General features: G+C 32.7%; 3 protein-coding genes and 1 long non-coding RNA gene across 5 annotated transcripts; 3 read left to right on the forward strand and 1 right to left on the reverse strand.

The window, feature by feature from the left end:
- The first annotated feature begins 616 nt into the window (after positions 1 to 616).
- LOC124446070 (GTPase-activating protein-like) lies at positions 617 to 11,623 on the forward strand. Its single transcript, XM_046996861.1, has 26 exons — positions 617 to 899; positions 976 to 1,106; positions 1,315 to 1,354; positions 3,069 to 3,097; positions 3,285 to 3,372; positions 3,741 to 3,823; positions 4,252 to 4,346; positions 4,729 to 4,828; positions 5,095 to 5,154; positions 5,240 to 5,279; positions 5,554 to 5,669; positions 5,816 to 5,942; positions 6,080 to 6,135; positions 6,234 to 6,347; positions 6,719 to 6,769; positions 6,838 to 6,939; positions 7,434 to 7,560; positions 7,793 to 7,893; positions 8,229 to 8,408; positions 8,479 to 8,550; positions 8,763 to 8,814; positions 8,893 to 8,930; positions 9,817 to 9,932; positions 10,149 to 10,219; positions 10,398 to 10,474; positions 11,410 to 11,623. Exons 1-26 carry the CDS (start codon positions 842 to 844, stop codon positions 11,488 to 11,490), a joined length of 2,205 nt encoding a protein of 734 aa, XP_046852817.1. The 5' UTR covers positions 617 to 841; the 3' UTR covers positions 11,491 to 11,623.
- A 212-nt stretch (positions 11,624 to 11,835) lies between these two features.
- Positions 11,836 to 14,510, forward strand: LOC124446071 (transcription factor Sox-3-A-like). The gene has a single exon (XM_046996862.1). It carries the CDS (start codon positions 12,853 to 12,855, stop codon positions 14,167 to 14,169), a length of 1,317 nt encoding a protein of 438 aa, XP_046852818.1. The 5' UTR covers positions 11,836 to 12,852; the 3' UTR covers positions 14,170 to 14,510.
- A 4,015-nt stretch (positions 14,511 to 18,525) lies between these two features.
- LOC124446826 lies at positions 18,526 to 23,767 on the forward strand. 2 transcript variants are annotated; one of them, XM_046997708.1, is made up of 5 exons: positions 18,526 to 18,682; positions 19,171 to 20,107; positions 21,844 to 21,883; positions 22,312 to 22,368; positions 22,863 to 23,767. In XM_046997708.1, the coding sequence occupies exons 2-5, from the start codon at positions 19,175 to 19,177 to the stop codon at positions 23,519 to 23,521; spliced, it is 1,689 nt and encodes a 562-aa protein (XP_046853664.1). In that variant the 5' UTR covers positions 18,526 to 18,682; positions 19,171 to 19,174; the 3' UTR covers positions 23,522 to 23,767. The 2 variants fall into 2 exon arrangements, with proteins under 2 accessions (XP_046853664.1, XP_046853665.1); XM_046997709.1 differs by lacking the exon at positions 22,312 to 22,368 and having other exon boundaries at positions 18,528 to 18,682.
- Positions 20,911 to 21,389, reverse strand: LOC124446828. The gene is made up of 2 exons (XR_006948539.1): positions 21,245 to 21,389; positions 20,911 to 21,132 (listed from the first exon to the last, which is right to left on the reverse strand). It is a non-coding gene; the product is annotated as an uncharacterized LOC124446828 (long non-coding RNA).
- Positions 23,768 to 26,863: the final 3,096 nt, after the last annotated feature.

Below are 26,863 nucleotides of genomic sequence, written 5' to 3' on the forward strand. Positions count from 1 at the left end.
CTTATTTACATAAGCCAAAAGAAAAGTTGCGAAGAAAGTGGTGAGAAATCTATTAATTACACTGAATGATAAATTAATAGTATAGATGGAAAAATTGAGAAATTTACCCGTGCGAAATGCGTCAGCAGCAGAACGCGAATTTAAACAAGTGTACAAATATATGAATAATTGCAGAATGCAGACATAAGATTAGAATTTAGAAACCTTCAATTTATTTTATTTTACCAGTAAATTTACGATCGTCTATTCTGATTGGCTCTGTGGCTCATAAATGGGTAAACCTTGAAGTGATTTTAAATTCATTTTTTCTTACGTTACCGGAAACAATTTTGTGACATTAAGAAAAATCTAAAAATATTCAGTAACAACACCATTACCCAAAATAAATTATTGAATATTTGTATTAAATATAACTATATTTATAAGTTCTTCGACTATAAAACTACCATTCACTTTCTTTTTGACTCCTATTTTGTACCAGGGTAGTTTCATAATACTCGAGTTTAGCCCGTGCCTTTACCACACCAAAAATATCGCCGCTCGAGATCTGTTAATTTATCACTTCCGCTTTATGAGCCAATGAAAAGTGCTAATAATTTCAACAAAGTATAGATTTCCATATTTAATTTTATAATTTTAAGTACAGACGACGTTATTTGATGTCGGAATTTGGTAACGTAAATATTAAATTCCGATGAAAATTAGAGTAATTATTATTTCTTAACCATTGTATCATTGCTGTTCGGCAATGAAATGAACGAAGCTATTTTTCTCTGACAATCAACTTCGTAATCTTCAATGCATTACTTACGTGTAAAGTATAGGATATGAATATACAGTCATGGCCGACGATTTAGCACGCAGGCCGAGTTTTTCTCAACACGATAAAATAGAAAAGAGTAAGTTTTCATTCAAATATTTTTCTGAAAGGAAAATGTTATTATAGTTGTCATATATTATATTCCTTCTTCAAAGTTCGTAGTCAACTTCAAGATCTCAAAGCAGAAATTTCACAACAGAGTAAACGGAATTTTGAACTTGACCGCGATGTTCGCTTCTTCGATAAACGAATTGCGCTGCTCATTAATCACAGAATATCTGTTGAGGTAAATTTTTATTTATATCTCGTTGTGATTTGTGAATTTGCCATTTCTGTTGTTTTAATCATAACTGAATACATGACACGCTGTGTCAGAGTTTTCGATTCGGAGCTAAAATATTGCATTTGACAGAACAGTTTATTTTGTTGTTGAAAACCCACAAATCTGTTTCAATTAAACTCAATAAAATTTAATGTATTTAAATTGTATTTAGGAACTGTCAGATAGAATTGATCAAGGATGTAAGAGAGTGGGTAGGTGACTTATAGATTTATGCTACAGTTTGTTTGTAGTATCTCTGTTTGAATTTCAAAATAAGCGACAGGAAATTATTTAGAAAGAGATCTTATGATGTACGCGAAATTTTTCTATATCTGAAACAAAGTAACTTTTAAATTAATTCACAGTTGTCATTTTGTCATCGTGCACGTTATCCTTTTTATTTTCTATGTAGTTGGTTGAAATTGCTTTCGTATTAGTGTTATTGTATGCGTTTTAATAGCAGACAAAAAGTTATTTTGCAAAAAGTATTTACTTGTTCAGTGAACAAATAAGTAATATTACGCTTGCCATAGAAATTGTTGAAATAAAACATGATTTTTCTCGCTAATGTTCTGCGTATTATCACTAACTGCTCACTTAGCCTTAAATCACGACTGAATAAATAATCAATGGGAAATTTTATTTGTATTAGGATCCAGTAAGACAGTAGGAATGCTTGTAAAGTAAATCCCCGCATTAGGGAAGGTATATTTTCCTCTGCAATAGCTTTTATAATGCTGAAAGATTTCGAGAAAGCAAAAACAATCTTTCCTTGATATTTTGGTTCCAGTTTCCTTGTTGCCAAGTTTGATATTGTTGTCTGTGAAATATTGTTTATACAGTTTATAATCTGGTATGATGCGAATTAAACACGTTTTACAGTTATCGTTTTTGTCTCTTTAATAGTCCTAGATAGCAACGTATCGCGACTAAAACATTAACTTTATTTCTTGGTTATTTAATTGTTTTTGAGAACAGGTACTTCTTTGTTTGATATATTAAAGCCACGAGATAGAGCTTTTTTAGATCTTTGTCCGGATCGTCAAGTCTCTCACACAAGAGATTTGTAACAAAAGCTAGTTTGAGATAAAACATGTTAAGACTTGATGTAAGATAGTTCATTACGATAATAAAAGCAAATTCTGCAACGCTTATGTAACGCTTACGCAACGCTTCAATGCATTAGCTATATTGTTCTTATTTGTAAGTGCAAGCAACTACATTTTGCATTTGTTTTACACAGACCGAAAAGCACCCACGAATTTTTTCTTTTAACTCACATTGGTTGACCTTTGTCAGCGGCATATTGTTCATGAGAATCTTGTGATAATTCATGTCATACTTTTTTTTTGAAATAGTAATCATCTTCGATTGTTCTAACTTATCATCTTAAAGCATTTTATTCAAAAAGAAATTTAATAAAAGATATGAATCACTTTTCTTTGTTTTTGTAAATTAGGTCAAATATGTTCCTGGTTTCTTTTTTCGTCTTTAAAAATAGGCAATTAAAATAATTTCGTCTTTATTTCTCAACTGTTTGTTTTGCTACTGTTCATCAAACTAATTTGTAACGCTTATTCCCTTTGTACCAAATATGACATCCATGAGGCTAGTATCCTCCAAATATGACATCCAAGGGGCTAATATTCGCCAAATATGATGCCAAGGAGTTAGCATCTGATATTAGTTTCTTTTTCAAAAAATTCATCATCGTTTTCCTACTGTACAACATATAAAATGCACAAAGAAAACGGATTGTACGTGGGACACGATTATATTGCTTAATCCGGTTTCATCGCTGTCGTCTCCGATATAATCAGCTTAATTTATAATCTGTTTAGGAAGATTAAATCTTCTCTTACAATAGATATCTTTATGTTTTAAAATCGCCTTTATTAATGTATTATGTCGATATTTTTTTTTTAGGTGTAATCAAAGATGAACTGGAAAGACAGGTTGGGATGTTACTGTTTAATTCTATCTTGGCTACGTGTTGTGCGTTATATTTGTGTATAGAGTCAATTGTTTTAAAACAAAACCATTATTCACGAATAACAACTCTCTTCTTCGATGATTTTTGTCTCTCATTTCGAGTCAAACGGTTTTCTTTTTCTTGTTATTCTTCTGTTCATCTTATTTTAGATATATGGACAGTTGTTCTATTTGCTTCAAACGGAACCTTTTTATGTAGCACAGTTAACAAGATCTGTTTCAATGAATGAAATTGATGGTATGATTTATACTGTTTACTGCATGACCAATATTCTTTCTCTTGAAATTATATAAATGCGTGCTTTGTGCATATTTAAACCGTTGACATCCAACCCATCAAATTCAACCGCTAAATTTCGCGTTAATATGTTTTTTGAAAGAGTACATTTACTACTTCTTTAACTAAAAAAACGTTAGCCATTTGAACATATTTTTATGAGGGGAGTGTAGTACTGTAAGGATCATCACTGCCTTATGATATAAATGTAATTTTGTGAGTAACAGATTTGCATGCCATAATAGATCAGAGGAATATTATGCACATTTAAGCTACTTGTTTTTCTTATATCCGTTTTATTTCACACACATTTCCAATATTTATTTCAGATCTTTTAGAAACTGTTATGTTTTCTCTTTATGGTCAGCAATACGAAGAAAGGGAAGAACATCTTTTGCTTTGTATGTTTGAGGTATGGAACCACTTATGGTCGATAAACATGAAAGCATTTCATCGTACTTTTTTCCGTACTTTTTGTGTCAACTTGTCTCACAAAATGTCTTCCTTGGTTAAACAGCTATCCACTTTCGAAGATATCTTAGCGAGATGTCTTCAGTTTCATCAACTTGTTTGGAATTACATCTTTTTGCGTTGCTTCGTTGCAATTATATGAAAAGAAGTTGGTCGAAACTCGATTTGGAAAGAATTTTTCTTGTCCTCGTCGTTTGTAGCCGAACCAAAACTTCTTAGCTAATGCCATTTTTTTTCCCATCAAATAGAACAGAATTAAGATATACATTAAACTATGGATACTTAGAATTTGAGTTGCTGGCAATCTGTACAGTAGAAATGGAGATATGTGTATAATAAAATTTTGACTTATTTTATCAACTTCTCTAGCTTTCCTTGAAATATGAGTTTGACGAGGCTGAAGGATTCAATGGTGTACTTCGAGCTAACACGGCAATATCAAGGATGATGTCATCGTATACCAGGTAGAAGATGACGTCATTTTATTTTTTTATTGTAACATAAACTTTTTGTGTAGTATCTTCAACAATGAAGATGGTGAAGTCTTAAAAAATCATGCACTATGGGAAAAATGAAAAATTTATGTCATGAATATAATTTAACTTGTAACACTGAACGTTTTAAACGTTGTCCTGTAGTTCATTATATAGATAAGTTCAATTTTAGACTCGTTAAATCTTAATGTTTTATGATATTATAATTTTTTTATATGTGCCACAATCACATAGTACTTTAACTGTTTAACTATTTAATATGTCAATTCCATTATTATCATGATTATTATATCTTTTATTTATCTTTATATTACTATACAGTAGATTGAATTATTTCGTTTTCTTTCTAAAGACGTGGACCTGGTCAGGAATATTTAAAGGAAACACTCGAAGATCCAATTCGTGAAATTTGTGGTGATTTAGATTTAGATTTGGAAATCAATCCAATGAAGGTATAAAAACCCCGTAATATTGTACGATCTTGTACGGATGTGTTTTAGTGCTTTTTATTTACATATAACTGTTGTAGTTTTTTGAATGAAAAAGTTTGAAGATTACATGAACTTAGTTAAACATTTAAAAAACGATAGTATGTCCTGTATACGTTGGTAACTACAAAAATCTTTGGTGAGAAAATTGTTATTTCGCGATCCAACTGACGGTGAAGACACGGGAAATGATGCAAACACTTTTTATACTTGTTCATTTTGGAAAATAGGTTTATGCAAGATTATACGATTTGGACAATGAGGATATTGCTGCGGTATCTCCTGAGCAGGTACATATATATCTAACGTGTGGTGATTGCTTCACTTTTGAATAGTTTTTGTGGCATTTTTGTAAATATGAAATATCTTCTTTAGGTGCAGGACGATAAAAGGGTTCAAGAAACTGTTGTAATTCATATCCTTTTTTGTCTTTAAATAAGGGAAAGGGAAATGTTAACAAGTGCCCTCCGTTTATCACCAAATAGTGCAAAGGGGATTTTTGCACTTATGGGAACAGTACATACGAGTACATATTGTTGAAGTTGTTTTGTGGAGCCACCAGAGTACTCATTACAGATGGTTGTGAAAAATCAATTCTCTTCCTAACAACTAAGCTCTTTCCCCTATTATATGATTTGTCAATATCTTTTATCTCGTATTAATTTTATTATTCTTTAACGTAACCGTACGTTTACAAAAATTGAAAAGTCTTGCACAGAAATTTGTAGACATTATGGAAAGTTCCGTCGACCGAGTTCCTTTTGGCATTCGATGGATATGTTACACCGTTAGAAAATTGGCTATGGTAAGTTAATAATAGATGGGTATGTTAGTGTAAACGAATTGAAGTATGAGAGAGTTAGCTTGTGTTTAGTCAAACTTAATATAAATTTGGAAATACTGCATGAATGTACATTCACGTACATTCTTTAAGTTCGATTTATCTTGTAGGAGAAATTTCCTGACCTTTGTGAGCAATCTGAAGATGCAAATGATAAATTTAACGATAAAATTTGTTCTCTCATTGGTGGCTTTTTCCTTCTGCGATTTATTAACCCGGCCATCGTGTCTCCTCATGGTAAGTCACAAACATACGTTTTTCTATCTGATTGGTTGTTTGAGAGTCTTTCAGTTTAAATGCACCCATTTTTTCTGTTTTTACGATAACTTGTTTATCAATGATAATTTATGTACTTGATGTGTATTGTGTTTCAGTATACATGCTAATGAGCAAACAGCCAAATTCAGTTACAAGAAGAAATCTACTTTTGGTACGTAGTATTTAAATGATATTCGATTTGGAAGATTTGACGTTTTCCTGCATGCTTCAAACCAGTTGCTTATTAAAGATACTGTTTGAAAATTGCAGATCGCTAAAATCATTCAACATACAGCTAATGTTACGCCAGGAAAGACACGATTTAAGGAAGATTACATGCAACCTTTGAGCGTATTCGTTGAGAAACACAAGAAACGTTTATGCGTAAGCAATTATACTTGTCTTGTATAATTATGTATTAATAATTGTTTTATACACAAGCGCTTGATATAAATGACTATGCATTCTGATGGCCAAATAATAGGAGTCTGTCTTGTGGTGATTAGCAGATGGTAGTTGTTTCTCTTATGTTGATTGATAGATAGTAGTTGTTTGTCTTGTGGTGATTGACAGCAAATACACACACCATCGCGTATTACATTTTATATCACGCTCTTTGTTAAAATTTAGTTTGCATTGAAAATTTGATTTATGTAATGTTCACCATTTGAGTTTTATAGATCCAGATGACTGATAATCCCATTACTCTTTATGTTTTATTACTTGTTCCTACTAAACTTTTTTTATTTAAACAGAATTTTTTGAATAACTTGTGTTCCGTTCCACCATTTTACAGTTCACTTGAGGTAAAGCTCTTTCTAAAATTTTATGGTGACTTGTTTATTTAATTATCATTTATTTCAATTGTGTTTAGATGGAACTTTATATTGGTTTGTCAAAGAAGACAGAAATAAACATTACTCTTAATCAAATTTATCATTTTCATGGTCTTATCATGAAATACAAACGAGATCTTGTAAGTAGCAATGTTTGAACTGTAAAATTAAATGCAAGGTTGCTAATTTTATAATGCTGTTAAATGTGTACAGTTGACTTATACAATTATACTAATAGTAAAGTAAATTGTTTGAACCCCGGGAGTATCGCTAAATCCTCTGTAGATGTAGATCGTCCATGTTGGTAGAGTCCTGAGAAGTAATGTTGACAACCGCTAAGGTTGTCGAAACGTCAGTCAACATCAACAACAACAGTCCTTCTCAGGACTGTACTAACCTGGACGATCTACATCTACAAATATATACAAATAGTGATAGACTTGCAGATAAACATATTTTCATGCACGGTAACTTAAGTCTAATTTTAATAGAAGCTCAATAAATGTGGCTAGGACAAACTTGGGAAAGCATTTAATTGCATATATGATGGCTTGTTCCATAGAGACAAGCTCATTTTGTTCTGTGTGTAATTATTATGCCAAATAAAAAACAAAATTATGTTTTTTCATATTAGAATTTAACGGAAGACGACCCTTTGAACACCATATTAAGCGATATGGGTCCACCAAAACCACAATTGTCTTATCTTGAAGATATTTCGATAACGTTAAGTTTAAACAGTCGTTGGGAACAAGTACCTGGTTAGATAATTTTACTTGTTGTTTGTTTGTTTATTTGGGTTTTTTCATCATCACCTTACAATGATTTGAAGTTTATTTCTGCGTAAGTTATAGAATTCGTTTGCTTTAACTTTTCACATTTGTACACATTCCGTGTACTTCGTTTTTCCACATTTTTATCTCTCGTTTTCAATGTGAGCTACACATTCTGCCCTACTTTATTTCTACATGATTTGAAATGTTGTCTTCACAGTTGTACGATTTGAGTCTCTCAATTCAACATTGGCAAGAAACAATGGAAACGGTGTTCAACGAAGTCAGTGGAAACAATTACTTTCTGAATTGTTTTGTATGGTATGTGTTTGTGTCATGTTTAATTGTATCTTGTCTAGTTTCAAATCGTTATTTTTACTTGATTATCCTTGTTGATATAAAAGTCGTTTGATTTTTCTCATTCATTCATGTTTGATATTTCAACCATGCAAATTAAGCGAGTATTTACATTGATAAACCGTTCAAATACTGTGCAAAATTATAATTAGAAGACCAATTTGCATGGCAAAGAATTATTGCGAAAATGACAGCTTTCCCAGCTGATTCGTATAATGTACCCTAGTCATTGAAGGCACATTATTGCATCTTGGGACTGCTTGGTATCGTCATTGATTATTAAAAAAATTTATTTTCAGAGACCTAAACTACTGCTAGAGCCAACGTTAACTATGGCACTTGCAGCCGCTGTTAATCTTGCAGATAGCGAGGCTGCTGTTTCAGCCTTATCTGAATTTTTGCTGCAAAAATACGAAAATGTTAGGCAAACAGGAGCTGCATTTCTCGAAGAAGAGGAATTTTATATGGATGTCAAAATGGTAAGATATCTCAAAGGGCGAGACGGGCAAAAGCAAGGATTTTTTTGAATTTTGTCATTGTTTTTCGAAGGAAGTAGACTCAAGGCTGCATCAGTTTGATGAACTTAATAACCAACTCGAGAGCTTGAAGAGAGTACACAAGGTTTGTAAAATTATCATAATTGTTGGAAAAGAAGCTTTTTAAAGTCATGTCACGACTAAAACTAAAGAGAAAGTGAAAACTTAATTTTTTTATGCACGTTCAATTAGTAGTTTGAGTTTTAGGCTGATGAACTTTTTTGTACGAACAACCCGACTATACGCTTATTCATGTGAGATGATGAATTTTATATATATTCGTTGATGTTTTTTTAGACAATTTGCGACCACAGGAACTTTTTAGTTAAACAACTTGACGCGTACAAAGGTAAACTATTTTCGTTCTTTTACGTTAAATATGTGCAATGGGAGAGAAGTTTTAACGGAATTTTCCAATAATTTTTAGAATATTTGCATGTAGTCAGACAACGAGCTGCTAGTAAGGTCAGTGCCTTTTAACGTTGATATGATAATTTATTTGTGCTTGTGAACGTGGTGTGTGTGCAAAATTAACGAGTCGGCATCTTCGGAATATGGTGTTAAGAAATCCTACAATTTGATTGGTTGGTAACGACGCATGTCACTAATTATTACTATTTCTCATTTGTGACATAATGAGAATATTTAAGTTTTTTATTGTTCCTGAAATACGTAGGAACAAATTTAATATTCTATTGGTTAATCTTGTTGGACGAATTTTACTCAAAGCCATTCCAACTGAGCGGCTGAAATGCGAAACTGCATAAATTTGGATCATTCAAAGTATTTTAAAAAAAATTAACATTAAGAATATCGATATATGCATACGTAATGTTCATACGCTGGAATTTCTTATCCGTTACGAGTGACTCAAAACAACTGTAATTACATTGACTATATAATATCAGATTGATTTACCAAATCTTAAAGCCTGCATAAAATATTTTTATGAATGGCAAATCTTGATATTTAATTTATGTTTTATTGAGCAGAACCTTTAAATTGACTGTGAAATTTTTAAAACAGTTTGTACATATCTCCTTTCATTCTTAGACTCAGAATAGATTTTGTATTATGTAAATTACGCAACTTGTGACGTCGCGTTGCGCAACGCAAACTTGAATTATCTATGTAGTTGTTGTAAGTTTGTTTTAGTCTCGCAAAATCCATTTATGGTGAAATTTAATGTTATAAATTTGTGCGGAGATGCTTCTTAGAAAACTTGCTAAGAAGTTTTTTTTTAAATTTTGTTATAATGATAGGCAATGCAACGCCAATGTGACAGTTGTGACTTAAAATGAAATACACATTTTTAGTGCAGGTAAATAACTTTTTGATGTTTTAACTTCAGGATGGTGGTCTAGTTCAAGGTCATCGTCATAAATCTCCACATGATGTTAAATATTCTTTTACACAACTCGAAAAAGAAGGAATTATTATCGAAAGCCATAATATTCCGGAGAAACGGTCAGTGTATATACGATGAATCCAATTTTATACTTTATGAAGTGTCAATGATTTGCTCCGTAGAATCAGATTGTCGATGTTTTTATTTTTTCGTCAATTTCATAATTGCTTGGATGGAAACTATAAACTCGTATTCAGTTTTGTTAGCCAAACCGTTTTTGGTGACAGCTTTTACTAGTTGAAGTGTGGTCAAAACGATGTATTTTTTTCTTATAGAAAATCAAGTTTATATTTTACAATAAAGAGTCCCTCTCGTGGAATATATAAAGTTTCTTTGTTGTCTAAAGGTCAGTTTACATTGCAAACTGAAAAAGCCCCGCTTGCCTACATCAAGAAGTTCAATGTTGTTATTGCATTTTTCCTCATCTTGTGATTTTGATCTCCAGTCATTCCAGAGCGCTTTTTTCTTGGCATGATAAAGAAATACAATTTCGTTTTTGTAAAGCATTGTGTCGTTGACTTTAGATATACCTGGAGTGGGTATTGCTCAAACAGAATTACAACTTGAGGAATTATTAGAATTACAGTATTTACGTCATCCGGTAAGTTATAGATTCTCTTTTTCTGTATTTATCTTCAACTTCTCTGACGTGTAGAAAGGAAACAGTTGACTTAGCATGCACTTCATAGAGCGTGAATTGTACATTTGAAAAACAACGAGAAAATTGTGCAAAGTAGAGTGGCGTAAAATTCTTGATTCTGTAAAAATTCCTTTCTATCCGTCTGGACTGCACGCACTATCAATGAGATTGTATTACCGTGGGAATAAAATTTTCCAAAATTGTTATGGCATTTTTAAATTCCTTTGTTGGAGATAATGAATTAAGTTTTGGCGTAGTAGCTATGATAAATCGCCATCAAAAAATCTGCACATCGTCTTTTGAAAGATATGCGTGCGTAATTTGCTGTGAAATTTTATGTGATCTAAAATTATTTTTCATTCGTGAACTTAACTGCTTTGATACATGCAATATTGTATGTGATAATTTACGCGAGCTATCCAATATTGTATAAGATAAAAGGAACCTTCTCTTCATCCTGTCGTTTGTATCCGGTTTTCGAGTACTGTTTTATTAATTAATACCTGGACACCTAAGTAATATTGACATGAAGTGTTAACGTTTTAACTTTAAACGATATGCAAGTTTGTTAGGCAGTCAAAAATATCTTGTCTTATTTCAAGTCTCCTTGTTCTTTATGTTCAAAATTTTTCATGCAAATTTACATATAGTGATGCATCAACTTGTCAATGTCTTATTTCTTGATCGAGAAGACAATTTTTTTGTGTGATCTCATTTAAACATAATTTGTCAAAAAAAAACCCGAAAAGCTGACGAGTTTCTACTTTTTTTAATTGAAACGTATCTTATGCTTGTGTTTTTTGGTTGATTAAAATTTTTGTATAATTTATAGAATAAGTTATCTGCATATCGTTCAACACAACAAAATTATCGTCCGTCATCTCTTTCTATTTTAGGTGCTTAATTTAAATGAATCAGTTCTTCTTGACGTTCGTCGTACTCTAGTTTTGCTGCAGAAACATTTCAACACATCATGACGAATGTGAGCTTGTATAATACTCCTTTTGTACAATATTTACTATGTATGTATGTATGTTTTCACTTTTGGTATTGGTAGCATTTTGTATTTAACTAATCAGGAAATGACGGCACATTTATTAGCATCGAAAATGTGAATATTTTTTTATGGTGCGTTAATTTTTACGGTTTTGTCTTTTTTTCAATTTCAAGTGAGTTTCAATACTTTTCAATTCAGTTGAAAAATAACCAGTTTTCTTATTCTTTCAATCATATGGATTATTTTTTAACTTTAAATAATATATTCCGAATTGATGAAAAAGTATTTTATTGGACAAAAACTCGATGCAGACATTTACATATTCTAGTGATTATTTTTTACGGTCACTAACAGTGCATTTGAACCGCTTTTAGCTTTGTTCCGGTGATAATTTGATAAAGAGGGCTTAGGAAGGTTGACGCTATTATAATATATTTCCTGTTTCCGAAACATTTCACTACTATAGATTAAAAATCGTTTCATATACTTATTTGACATAATGAAATGTTTCGAAACGGTTGCGCTTTTAAAAAATCAGCGAGCAATTTTTGACATAAATGACACTTGACGCCTCGGGTCAACAATTATAAATTTGATAGCAGTGATATTTGGTGATCAATCGTGTAGCAGCATTGAAAATTAATTATTGTTTGCAATCTTATGGAAGACAGCCAATGCAAATTTTTTTATTACTATAGAAACGGCTCAATGCTGTCATGAAAATGTTGTGAAATTTGTGATAACTGTGTATTCGAATTTCGATATTTTATGGCGAATTCATGTGTAAGAGATCTGTGCTTTTAATTTTACAAGAGTTACAGCAGTAATAAAATCTCAAATACTCGATTTCAATGTGCGTATGATCGACGAAGCATATCAACACCTGCGTTGGTGATAATATTTCGTGCTGGCAATGGAGACTACTTAGCTAAACCCTCACTTCCTTTCCATTTCTTGATTAATTCCTAATTAAAACATCTGATCGCGACTGTGATACATTTAAAGTGTGATATGTTCTCAAAAATAAAAATGTATCCATTCCACATTAGCTTTTCCTTCTCCCTACGTCGTAAAGTCCGATATGTATAAAGCCGCTTTATAATTTTTGTCAAGTACTTAACGCTGATTGGCTTACGGTTGATCGACTCGCGCATTGTCAATCAATAAATAGCATGGCAATAAGCTCAAAATTTACGATACTGCTATGGCTAGACAATTGAAAGATTGAACGAATTATAGTACTGTCAAAGTTCAAAACACTTTCAATCATTTCTCAATTTGTAAACGCCGTGTGCGTTGACAAACGTTGATAGTACTAGCAATTGGTTAGTAACTAGAATTTATGGCATCAGGCAATTTAACAACGTTGGATACCATAATCACGTCCAGCTATAATAGACGTTCATCGCCCGTGACAAGCATGCCCGATCCTGGCTGTTTAAAATGTCCTTTGGACGCAGCGCTTGACTCCGTTATGGCTGTTAACTATGATATAAACGGATCTCAACCGGTCAACGTAAAAATGTTGCTAAATACTGACTTTATCAAGCAAGAGCCTTTAGATTGTACAGATTTGAGCCGGATGGTCGATTGTGAAGTGGGATCATCTCAAAGATCAAATGAAATTGTTGCGAATACGGCAGGTATCACAGGAGCAATAAATCCCCTGAACATTTCAAGTGCTGTTCTTGATAGTAATAAAAACAGTTCATTCAGTGAAGCGGCTGAGCATGAAATCTCTGGTAGGATTTCTCCGAATTTAGAACTTAAAAAAAATACCAAAATGGCGCCCGGATCCGATCGAGATCCCGAACGTGTAAAAAGACCAATGAATGCATTTATGGTATGGTCGCGCGAAAAACGTCGAATTATGGCACAAGAAAATCCTAAGATGCATAATTCAGAAATATCTAAGAGGCTTGGGGATAAGTGGAAAAAATTAAGTCCTGGTGACAAACAACCGTATGTTGAGGAAGCTAAACGATTACGTGCTCAGCATATGAAGGATTTTCCTGATTATAAGTATCGTCCTCGTCGTAAAACTAAAAATTTATTGAAGAAAGATAAATATAGTTTACCTTTACGAGGAAATTGCGATACTGGACCCCAAGTACAACGAGATTTTGCACAAATTAATGAGTATTTTTCTTATCCCAATTTTACTTATACGACGCATGATGTATATAATCCCGTTTATAACACCAATTATAACACGATGTTATCAAACTCACAATATCACGTTGCAAGTACGTCGACAAATTCTTACTATCCAAATTCAGCCTGCACAATTCAAAATGGTCAGATTTACAGTTATAATCCAGAACATCCGCACCATACAAGAGAAGGATTATCAAGAATGCCAAATGTAAACTATACACAAGAAACAGTCATGCTTTCAAATGGCGGTGCAGTGCAACACATCAAGAAAGAAAACGACAGTGATAATAGACGTAGTTATCCTGGCGATTTGCATGAAATGATAAATGTTTACTTGACGGCCGACTCGAATCTTAACTATCGAAGTGGAACAAATCATGTTGAATATTTTCAACACCATAACGCAAATCAATATAACGATGACGATAGTTTAAATGGAAGTAGCGTTATTAGACGTAATCCTGACACAAGTACCATTCCTTTGACTCATGTGAATTTTTGAACGATTATGTTTCATACGATTTGAAACCTTATTGCTAACATAAGGCATTAACTAATCTTGAGAAACAATTAAAGTATTGTGACAAATTTGGATTTATTTATATATGTATATTTAACGTTTTACATGTCTTTATGAATATACGTTTATAAATCTTTTTATCTTAGAATATTTAATTATCTTTATTTTAATGTTGCTGTAAACTAAGTGCATCAAATTGAATTTTTTAAGTTTTAAATAAACATTTCTCTTGCAACATATCATGGAGTTAATTTAGTTAAAACCTTGTGATTTGTAACAAATTATTTGATATGTTCACAGCATTATATACAGCATAGACCAAAGTCTTCTACATTGTCTTCATTATTTTCGTTATAAATGTATGGATAGAATGTTTCTGATTTGACTTTAATGGATGAAAATCAACGGAGAAAATTCTAATATTCCTTGTCATTTATCCTTCAGATTCGGTTATGTAGATTTTCGCCATTTGAATTTTAAATATAATTTAAATATGCATATTTAAATAATTCTCCATACTTTGCTGGGTTATTATAGGACATAGTTGGGTCTTCATGCTCCATGTGTTTTCAAGACTGTGGTTGATCTAGTATTGTCGTTTTTAATTGTTACAGGTTAACTGTTACATCTATTGAAGATGGATAATAGAGATGAAAAGTTTCATAGACGAGTTCTTTTCTCCAATTTTACACAGCCAAAATAGTAGTGCTCCAATTTGCCGTTTAATTTTTACGCTTGAGCGTGACGAATCATTCAATTCCATAAAATAAGTTGTATATGGCAGACAAAATTTGTTTAGCAGTAGCTTTGGTCAGTCCGCAAATTTTGGACTTTTCACAACACTATCATTATTCATTTGTAAGAAATCTTTTGTTTTTCACAAAAAAATTTACATAATAGGACTAAATTTGCGTCCAGGCTACGCCACTGGTGTTTAATAATTCAGGAGGCCTGACGAAATTTTTGCACAGAATTCCAAAATATATATATAATGTACTATCTTGGTGCTCTTTTATATCATACAATGATTAGCCTGCACAATTGTTGGGAGTAAGATTTTTGTTGTTATTGAATTTCGTTTCACTGAAGATCCCAGCTGTTCCCACAGTATTTAAATACCTTTTTACTGCATTCCCATCCTTCCTTAGCCTTGTACACACTGCTTCCTCCTCGGATGTTGAAGTACACCAGCCTTCTATATTTGCTGCCGAAATGTTACGTTTCTAATTTCTTTTTCCTGGGTGTGTATATTGACCACATTTTACAGTGACCAATGTGTCTTTATTAAAATTATTTTTCATTTCTCCACCATTGATCTATTTACAGTCATGAGTCCAGTTTTCATTTCTCCACCATACACCTATTTACAGTCATTTTCCATATGTACGATCTACATTTACAAACATGAAACGGATTCTCAATATAAATAATTAAATATTACAACCCAACATATAATTTCGAACATAGTCATAAGCAATTTGGTTTTGTGAAACTTACTAAAATAGTTCAAGACGTTTTGTCTTGACTCAAGACATCTTCAGATTAACAAGGAAGTTAACAAGCTTTTCTAGTCTCAACACCTCAACCTAAGTCCTAACTATACATCACATCACACTAACCCATTTACAGTAATATGATACCTCTAACTTTGTAAATAACTAAATATACATATTATATATAGGATATTTATATTTGATGATTCTCCGTATAAAACAGTGCTCGATGCCTGAGAACAGAGCGTAAATATGTGTAGTGGTGTTGAGAAAAAATCACAAAACTACAGATTCATCCCGACAAGCCTGTTTCGTGATTTCTCACTCTTCAGGGGATTTAGTGAGCAATCACGAAACAGGCTTGTCGGGATGAATCTGTAGTTTTGTGATTTTCTCAACACCACTGCACATATATATTATATATATATATACATATATATATACAAAGTGTGTATACAGTGTGCCCTCCCGGCTATCACCACAGTGCAATGGTGACTCCTGCATTTGGGACACAGGACGTACGGTTATATGTATATATATTTCTTATTAACTTCCTTATTAGTCTGAAGAAGTCTTGAGTTAAGACGAAACGTCACTATTTTAATAAATTTCACAAAACCAAATTGCTTATGTTGGGCTGTAATATTCATATTGAGAATATAGTGAAATTAGTATATTTTGAGCTCTCATATTTTCATTAAAAATTTACTTTCCGCATAGCTTATCTCTGATACCTATGCTTCCTACGCCCCTGATAAATATTGCAAATTTTTATACAACCCTTGAAAAACGCTCATGTCATTTTAAACGGACTGAAACTACAGATAGAAACTGTTTGTGGCGTTCATAAATCAGCAAAAAGACCTGAGAAGAGTATGAGTATTTCGCAAGCTACGAAGAGCTATCACACTTTATAACATTCAATGGCAATATTTTTTATTTGAGCTATGTGTTTGTTCACTGCAAAATTGTTGGCTCGATGCAGTGGTTAGGTCTGAAACATCCCTCTCAGACCCATTTTTTCTTCCATTAATCACTATTCGCTTAATTTAGCAAAGTTTTTCATCCCACTCCTAAAACCCTTCACTATAAGCAACCTCATCATTAAAGACTCATTCTCCTTTGTTGAAGAAATCCTAAATTGCGATGTCAACTCCAGTAATGTTGTCCTTGCTAGTTTTCATGTCGTATCCCTATTTACTAACATACCTGTTTATGAAACCATCTGCATAATATCCAATAGCATTTTTAACAACCACCAGTACTTCAACGGACTCATTGCAACAGAATTTGAAAAACTACTCTCTCTAGCTGTTAAGAATTGTCACTTCGTCTTTAACGGGCAAACGTACCAGCAAATTGATGGTGTGGCTATGGGCAGTCCGTTGGGCCCTCTCTTTGCTGATATATTTATGTCTTCTCACGTACAATCCTGGCTGAATCAATGTCCTTCTTCATTCAAACCACTATTTTACCGACGCTACATTGACGACTGTTTTTTACTCTTTCATTCCTCCTATCACGTCGCTCTCTTTCTTGACTATCTGAGCCGACAACACCCGAACATTACATTCACAGCTGAAGTCGAACAAAACAGAAAACTATCATTTCTTGACATTGACATCTCTCGCACAAATGAAAAATTCACCACTTCCGTCTACCGCAAACCTACTTTCACTGGCCTTTTCACTAACTTCCACAGCTTCATCCCACTTACTTACAAACTTTCATTAGTCTCCTGCTTACTTCACCGCATCTTCAATCTTTGCTCTACTTACGAAAATTTTCATACACAACTCGAATTTACCAGAAAGTCACTCACCAAAAACGGTTATCCTTCACGTATAATTGACTAAATCACACGTCGCTTCCTTAACAACACCTTTGCCCCCAAACCACCTGTTTTGACTGCTCACAAAATGCCCATCTATTTTGTCTTTCTTTCACCGGCACGCACTCCCTTCAAATTCGCACAAAAATCAATAGCCTTTGTGCTGCAGCCTTCCCACATATATCTATTAAATTTGTTTTCCGCCCTTCCCAACGTATCTCTTCTTTAAGGACAAAATTCCCAAACCGCTGAGATCTGGTGTAGTCTATTTATTCAAATGTCGAAGCTGCAACGCCTCGTATGTGGGTCAACACACACGTCATCTACACACCAGATTTTCGGAGCACTTGGGTATATACCCCCTTACAGGCAACCAAGTTTCCCACCCTGCGTTATCGAGCATTTTTGCTCACATTAACGTTTCCTATGACCTCTCCATTCATGAGAGCCTTCTAATCAATAAATACAAGCCTTCACTTAACGTGCAAGGAAGTTCCATTCTACTTAATCTCTTTTATTTTCACTTTATTTTACTTCCTAACTTCGTTATCTTATAATCCATTTGACACCGCCTCCTTTAGTAGTAATTTAAAATTTTTTGTAAATATAATATCTTGTCTTAACATCCTATTTATTAATTGTCTGAAGATGTCTTTAGTAAAAACGAAACGTCACAATAAATTCAATTTTACAATTTTTGGTCTATTTCTATGGCTCTAAAACTTTATGTTGGGTATTAATTTTTATTCCACTCAGCAAGTCTCTAGCTACTATTTTAAAACTACTTGTTCCACTAAAGTGGCGTAGCAACTGGGAACATGGAGACACGCAAAGTTTCGACTTTTTTATTATATTTACTATGCGTGATTTTTTTGTGCGGTGCATTAAACATCGCTTATCCTTGTATTTATATTATTAAAAATAAAATTTTACTTTTTTAAGAAATTATCATATGTTTATGAACCATATGTCTTTTTCCACCAATAATATGAAGGCACATGTGTTGGTGTAAACGAGGCTTCGTGTTGTCACAAAGCGTAAAAATTATGCATCACAGATCATATTTATGTCACAAAGCTTCATTTAAATTGAATTTGGATATAACATGTTTGTTACGAGGCAAAAGATAGCGAAAGGATTACAAGACTTGATTTGAGTGATTTTCGGCCTGGTAAGTTTATCATATTTTACAAATATTTCAAATTTGTTGTGAGAGATCGACGGCTTAATGCCGGAAGTCCAACAATTGAACTTACATAATGATTTTCAACATTATTAAAAAGCAATACGCTTTTCATAACGATATGTCTTCAATAGTTGTATATTTGATTAACTATTTTTGCTATTCGTTTGGAGATATATTCCACGAAAGCAAAGCATGTGAAAAAAGTTAAAACACGCTTGTGCTTTATAAATATTGTTTGCATTTGTCAGTTGTGACAATGTGTTGTATTCCTAATAGTTATTTGATCGTTTTACAATCATTGTTTCTTTTATCTCTGTTTATCATCAATGTTTACAATATTCTCTGTACGAAACACGTAAGATTAAGTTTTGTTATGAAAACGCCTTCATCATAAGAGCAGTTTTAGACTTGCCTTCCGCTCTCGTGCATTTCAAGTGGTTTATTAAACCCTGTGTGAACATATATACTTTAAGGATTATGTACGATCCTCGTTTTACTGGCTTTACTTGGAGAAATTCTTCGCCATATATACCGCGTTATGGTGGAGCACAATATTTTAACAAAAATGAACCTTTCATTTATGGATCAAATCTTACAGCTTATTGCCAACCGAATTCATTCGCGTTTAACGATAATCATCTGCTTAACCATCAAATAAGACCTAGTCATTCACCATTTTTACTTGAAAAAATGCCGGCGTCTTATCGTTATGGTTATAACATTATTCCACGCTCAACATCTGCGATGAGAAATACAGTCACTACGAACTACCAGTCGAAAAAATTATCACGTGCAAGTTCAACTGGCGCGGTGTGGAAAGAACGTCCGGCTTATAGATTGCGGTTACCCCAGCATTTCAGGCCGACAGTGTCGCAAGAAATAAACAAATTTGCTACACCATTGCCTCAAAAATCAACGCAAAACGAATCATTTCCACAACTTGTAAAATTTGGAACAATTTCTCAAGGCAAGATTGAGCCACAGATATCGTATTCAACGCAGAAGATATCCTCTCTTCGACATACAACACCGTCAAGGAAAACATCAAGGACATCCGTTTTCGTGTCTGAGGGAAAAACTTTTAAAATAAGTTCTAACGACAAACTGCAAGCACAAACAGATTGCAAATTTTTGGTACACGGCAACGAATGTTGTGAAAAGCCTCTTGAAAAGACAGAAGCGTCAAAAACAATTTCAAAACATCTCAAAACAAGTGAATCACATCATTTGAGCGATGGAATAATTAAATGTGAGGTAAACTCCAGCTTAAATACAAGAAATCCTGAAATGCCCGAATGTTGTACTCTTCAAACTGGACTTAACGAATCAAATACATCAAAACTGTCCTCCAAAGAGATTATTGCTGCAAATACAACATCGCATGGAGATAATGTTGCAGTACATTGCTCAGTAAGTTTGAATTGACGAGACTACAACATTCCACAGTTTGTGATATGAAAATTTTTTCATTAATTGATGTTCTTGGATAATCCAGCGGTAAAACGCTTAGCACCAATTAAGATTAAGTTTGTGTAGGGTCTTATCAACGAAAAACAAGTTTTTCAATTTGGTAAAATCTTTAAGTGTAGATTATTCAAGATTGAACGTCACATTTATGATAAGATTGGACGTTTTATTATTCATTTTTCGAACAATTTAACGGAATATCGTGACTTGTATTTTTTTTTTTTTCATCAGTTTCATCCGACGACATTTTATTACAAAGTATGTGTGCAATTCATGTCATGTGAAAATGCTTTATTCAATCTCAAATGACATGTGCCATGATAGTGTATTGACATTTAATTGTTTATTGAATATTTTTCATCGCTGGTGTGCGCGATAATACTATCAAATAGCAAGTTGTTGACTCGCATTTTGCGTTATCATTATTTTCACGAGTGAAATAGCAAGATAATTTCATTACAATTTTGGTCTCTATGAGCAGTTTTTGCGCATGAGCACCGTCTACCACCAAGTAATAGGGACCTTAAGATTTCACGACGCGCGTTACAACGACGCGAGTTTGGCGCGCATGGCCTGGTGCGCATGCGTCCGCGTGTCATTGTAAGTTAAGTCATTAAGATTGGATTTCCTTAACGACGCGAACTTGTGAGTTCACTACCTATACTTTCAAAAAAATGGCCTCCTTCAAAAAAACAAAAAATGCTATAGCTGTTGCGTATGACGCCGCTTTGATAAACGAAGAAGAATTTGCGCTTTTGTATGATATTTCGCGTTCAAAGAACAATTTAGAAATATATAGTGGCCAAAATTGATATATCAGTACCGTTATTACAAAGTAAGACAAATTTCAAAGCCACTGGATGTTAATTTAGCTAAACAATTAATTTAAATCACGATGAATTTAGTGGTGTGCTTGATGAGCAATCACTTGATGCTGATGAAAACTGTTCTGCCATTTTCTTGCCTTGCTAAAAGCAAAAATGTAAACATATTTTACTCACAGATAAATATCAACACATCAATCACATACCAGACTCCACAGACAATTGTAACAGGTGAATTAAAAGCTGAAAAACTTACTTTAAAACTTTTTTTGTGAAAAATTCCACCTTCGATCTAGGACGACGTGGGATTAAGCAAAGACGCCGCGTTGTAGAAGCAAGACAAAACTCAACGACGCACGCACATGCGCATTGGTTTAAAATTCATTTCCGCTCGCGTTGTATATGAGCGCGTCGTTAAATCTTAAGGTCACTAATATCTTAGTTTTGAAAAATCGTCTTCAAGCCATCAATTTCTTCATGATTTTGGCGTTTTTGAAATCATGCATAGTTAAAAATACAATGAAAGTTTCTGATATTTGTGAAAAACGCTCCAAATATGCGTCTGAAATTTTTAAAAACGAGAAGAAGAGTCTTTTATGCCATAAAAGCATTCCGGAGACGAACTCCTTTGAAAGAAAATATTGAATTGAGTCACATGGCATAAGCACTTTAATTTCCAGCTAGGTTTGACCATTGATATGAAATTTTGTTGAAACGATTGTTTGCTTCTACGTCTTATGTATATTTGACTTGTTTATATGGTCTGTGTGTGTTAGTGGCATCTGCAACCTTGTTGTTTAACACGACTAAAAACGCCAAAATGGCACTGATTATTAAAGACACTCTTTTTTTCAGGGATCAAAAACAACATTGGAGAAGTGTCTTCGATATAAAGGTAAGTGACTAATCATTAAAAAACATTATATTTTTATGCTTTTATACAGCCATAACGCGTCGGAATGTTTTATGACTATCGTATCAATTTACAAATCTTATCACGTAAAACAACCATTTATCTTTAATTAGTCAGAGGAAAAAATAGATCTAACAGACAAAAAAAATTCCAAATGACCAAAATAATTTGGTATGTTTGACAAAAATGGTTTGTTTGACATCGTGGTCCGTGTGAGGTCCAAAAATGATGACTTTGTCGACAAGAAAACAAATGCAACACAGAAAACTGGATTCTATAGCTTTCTCATTAGATGTTTCTATCGCAACATTACCATCACATAAATCAAACATTTTGAAGACAATTTATTCACACTCAAATACAGCAGTTGTGCGATGCTGGCAATACAGTTTTTACTATTTTCTCTATAGAAACCGGTTTGCAGGTCAATATTTCACAATTTCCTGCAAAAATGTTCGCCCATCGCGGTTAGTATTCAGATACTTAGTATAATATTTTCTGTGCGGTCCTGGAGTTTCCAACGCTGTGGTTAAGTTTATAGTTTATTCTATCATTGTTCATTTGTAAAGAATGTGAAAATTTTATTTTTATATTGCCTGCATTATTGGTGGAGAAAAAATATCTCTATTTCTATACACATTGCGCTATTGCACTTAGTGAAGTAGAATTTAAAATTGTGGATGACCAAATCACCAAATTTAAATTTTGGAGGGTGATATTCTTTTATTCATGTTAAATTATGTTACGCCATGATATTCTGAGTAATGATGTGTTATACCATGTTATACTGTGTTATATCGTGTTACACATTGCATTAATACACTGTAAGTCGTGTGTACTTTGTTACTTACATTTTCTTCGTATATTTTATAGCATGTCACATATGAGCAGCTTTTGTCGTGTGTTGGTTTATTATAGATTATAACGTGCAATTGAATTTTTGCTTTAATTTGTAATTTAGGCAAAGAGGAAAAGCAGCTGAGCTCTTTACAGTATCCAAAACGGAGTTCGCCTTTCTTGAGGAAACCCGGATCCCTTCAAGAATATTCGCCTGACTTGAAGGTGAGTGGTCTTAAACCTGATGAAAATGGGCTTTTTTACAGTGCAAATCCTCAAGATTTATCGAGAGAGAATACAGACACTTCAATGATTGAAAGCGAGAAAGAAAAATTAACTTGCAAAATGAATAATTGGGATTGGGGAAAAAACGAATTGGAAAAATTGAAACGTGTGAATGGAAATAAGTCAGTGAATGAAAATATGAGAGTTACAAAAGAATTGATTCAAAATGATGTAAATCGAGAGACCAACGATAAAAATATTTCAAATAAGTACGACTTTTCAAGTGGAAGTTGTGCGGAACGTTCAAATGACTTAAAACACATTCATCACTATGGAGCATTGACGTGTCAAGAATTATCTTTGGAAATTGATGACTTCGATTTTGAAAATGAAGTTAATGATGATTACGATAAATTTGTTACGGATCTTGAAAAGTCTGGGGAACATATTGATGCAGATAAACTGTTGGTTAGTTTAGGCAACAGAAAGGTGAGGATAAATAGTTTATTGGAAGAACAAAAACGACTAATGGAAAGTCTAGAATTTAAAATTCGTTAGTTGTAATAACTACAGAGGAATAAATAAATGAACAGGTCAAATATTACTTTTTTTTGAAAAACGACGCCGATTCATGATTATAAACTGTTAATTTAAGTTTTTAGCTCGTTAATTTTTTTTAACGATGGCAAATGTAAGAAAGAAAGAAATTGTGTTTTTACTGATTTTGTTGCTTTTGTGGACGAGCATAAATATTGTAATTCAGTGGTTAATGTGGTAATTATATTGTTCTGGATCATTTCGAAAGAAATTTCATAGTAATTGCTACTAGGTTTATCTCAATTTTGTCATACTTTAGCGGTCGAAAGTCGTTGTGCAAAATAGCTATTTACTTTCATATTCATTCCAACCCAGTTGTTCAGAAATTCTACTTTTTAAATATTGCAATATGTCGTTGGAAAGATTTCCATTTCATACTTTTTTGAAATGCACATAAGCTCTTTTGTTTACAGTTTGCAATTGCCTTTTGAAGCTTTTGGCTTGTAGCGCGGCTACCTGGGCTCTCAACATCTCCACATTTATGTTTGAGAATCACGTGATCTTTGAACATAAATGGCCAATCATAACGAACATTTTCTTTTTAAGTATTTTACCATTCATTAAAATGAAATCAGGATGAAAGCAGAAATTTGAACATATAGTTTGCAATGTTTTGTTGTTTGATGTATGACATGTGCCAATAACTGTCGTTCAGCGTTTCAGAATTTCTGGAATCTTTCAGATTTTTTTGTTGTTTGTTGTAAAGATGACTGTTTCTATAGAGAACATTTATATAGAGAACTTATGCGAGGAACCACTGTATAGGATATAATTGTACAGAGAACTTCTGTGTAGGGATGATCATTAAAAACAGAACTTCTTTACGTATGGACAACTTTGTTGGAAACCACTGTATACATGATATATTGTTTCTCGTTAAGTGCCTTAGTCAGAAACGAAAATTGTCTCAAGAATCATCATGTTATTTTATTGTTATACTGGAAGCATTAGTAATTAAGTTATTTTTACGAAGTATGTGCATGTGACTTGCAGTTGAAAAGACAACTGAAAGAATTCACAACGTTTGTGTTATATGAATGTCAATGAGAAATCTCTTTAAAGTAGAATTCAATAAAAATGTAGTTAAATTCGTATGTTATGAAATGATATGTAAACAAATTGAAGAAATCTCTTGTTAAAAGATTTGCAGAACTTATTAGTTTTGAGCGTTAGGTTACTTTATTTTGTTGCATTTTATGTAGGGTGTTAAGAATTTAATAAATGTCTGCGTTATATTTCAGGACACATAAAAGTTCTTTTTCAGAAATAGTTTATCACAAATCAAAGAAATTGTTTTAATTATCTCTTATCTATGTCGATGTGTAATTATAAATTTTTGCTAAAATAATGTTTTGTTTTTTTAATAACCAGTGAGATTTTCTCCTATGTGTACAAGGTAAACTCATGAAAACCCTTTGTGTACAACGTAAACCCATTAAATCCCACAAGTTATTTCAAATGAAACAAATAATCCAATGATGTATTAATGACCATTGTTCAATTATACGTTAAGACATGTTTATATTTTTTCATTACAGCTCAAATAAGTCGTATTGATTCAAAACTTTGTAATTTATGACATGAAACAACAATTTTATTTTACAATTAAAAAATCTATCGGCTCTCGTTTGATCAAAAATATCTAAATCAAAAGTTATTGGTAAAAACTTTGTCAATCGGGTATCGAATACTCATATGTTCCTGTTAAACTTGGAAAAATTGAACTGTATTGACATTGCATGTGAGTTGAGATTAATTAAAAGATGGCTATCAAATGTATTTTAACAAGCCTCCACTAAGCTTGGAACACAAAGCTAAATGAAGCATGAATTAATTAAACTTCGATGTCATAAGGATAATTTAAAATAAACAACCGAAGAAAATGTTATAAAGCATAAATAATTTTATCAATGAAAAAGCTCCATAGTAAACCGTCACAGTCTTAATTCAACGATAATTCTGTTCACGACAAAAAATCAATAGCTGACCAACTTATTTCATTGAAATCAGTCTAAATATATCGAGCAAATTACCCGAAATTGACCGAAACACTTCTCTAATCTAGACCCAGTTTCATTTTGATTAATTCTACCTTTAAGTGTTAAATGTATTGATATAGTGTAGGGTCTATGTTGTATATATATTTCATCTCTCACTTAGAAGATTTCCCAGCGCTAGAAGAATACAGGAGCTTCTGCAATTTATAGGTTTGTGTATCAACTGTAAGTATTTTAGAACCGGTGACGTTCCGAATTTTTTTGTTTTAATTTCAAACGTTTCTGTTACTGAGCAGTCATGATTAAGAATTGCATGGGTATTTTCATTCTCGCTAAGATTGTTAGTTGTCATAAAACTACATAAATAAAGTTTGACAAACAGCGTTTTGTATTCTTTACGTTAAAAAGCTTTATGTTGTACTCAGCTATACATTTATTGATACGAAAGCGAAATGAAGAAATTGGGTGTGATTGATAATATATGATAGAGGTTGTGCATAAATTGAAATTTATTACCAAAAGAAGGATAACTAGGAACATGCTACAAAGCTATATTTTCTCAAGCACAAAGAAAGTGTTTGTGAATCTCAATTATGTAGAGATATAGAACTTATAAATGACCTCCAAAGTATGGATTATAGAAATAAAAAGTTTTTAATGAAAAATCCTGCATTGGCGTTGGCATTTATAATGAAAAACTTTATTTATTTTTGGGGGTTGTTTGGAAGTACAAATTAGTGTTATATATGTACCTGACAGGCTGACTCTTTCCCAGATCCAGAGAGAGTGAAACAAGCTTCTAGAAAGGTGGAAAAATCTGTCGAACACACGTTCTCATTTTCCTTTGTTATGCCAGGGAATTGTGAATATATAAATAAAAGTATAAACTATTGTGTCGAGTGTAGTGATGGTGTAAAGGATGTTTTTCAGTTTGCATCAATATTTTGGTAATTAATCAAGAGACGAGCTATATTATTTGTTGGTTTTAAATGTAAAGAGGATATATGAAGTTTGAGTTGGAAATCTATGCATATATAAAACTGATTGAATCGCTTGTCTCTAGTACAGCCACCTGACGTTTCTCATAATAGCATTTTGTGATGCCTTCGTGCAATAGCAACTTTAATATAAACGCTTGCTTTACTGTTAGTCACCTGCATTTAATATCTCTAAAAAGAATACGACTATTGTCTACTAAAACTTAACGGATTGCCTCGAAACCAAAATTTCTCTTTGTTTCTTTCTTGTTTTTGCGGTTAATTTAACGTTTCGACAACTAAATTGTAACTGGCAACATAAATATAAT

The sequence above is a fragment of the Xenia sp. Carnegie-2017 genome, unplaced genomic scaffold, assembly GCF_021976095.1.
Source record: "Xenia sp. Carnegie-2017 unplaced genomic scaffold, XeniaSp_v1 HiC_scaffold_22, whole genome shotgun sequence".
Classification (NCBI taxonomy): domain Eukaryota; kingdom Metazoa; phylum Cnidaria; class Anthozoa; order Malacalcyonacea; family Xeniidae; genus Xenia; species Xenia sp. Carnegie-2017.

Bases quoted from the DNA above. Each gene is read 5' to 3' on its own strand.
- LOC124446071 (XM_046996862.1), top strand. From the start codon at position 12,853: ATGGCATCAGGCAATTTAACAACGTTGGATACCATAATCACGTCCAGC.
- LOC124446826 (XM_046997708.1), top strand. From the start codon at position 19,175: ATGTACGATCCTCGTTTTACTGGCTTTACTTGGAGAAATTCTTCGCCA. The intron at 20,108-21,843 runs GTAAGTTTGAAT...TCTTTTTTTCAG, and splicing joins ATGTTGCAGTACATTGCTCA to GGATCAAAAACAACATTGGA. The intron at 22,369-22,862 runs GTTAGTATTCAG...TTTGTAATTTAG, and splicing joins AAAAATGTTCGCCCATCGCG to GCAAAGAGGAAAAGCAGCTG.
- LOC124446070 (XM_046996861.1), top strand. From the start codon at position 842: ATGGCCGACGATTTAGCACGCAGGCCGAGTTTTTCTCAACACGATAAA. The intron at 7,561-7,792 runs GTTAGATAATTT...TTGTCTTCACAG, and splicing joins TCGTTGGGAACAAGTACCTG to TTGTACGATTTGAGTCTCTC. The intron at 8,815-8,892 runs GTAAACTATTTT...AATAATTTTTAG, and splicing joins ACAACTTGACGCGTACAAAG to AATATTTGCATGTAGTCAGA.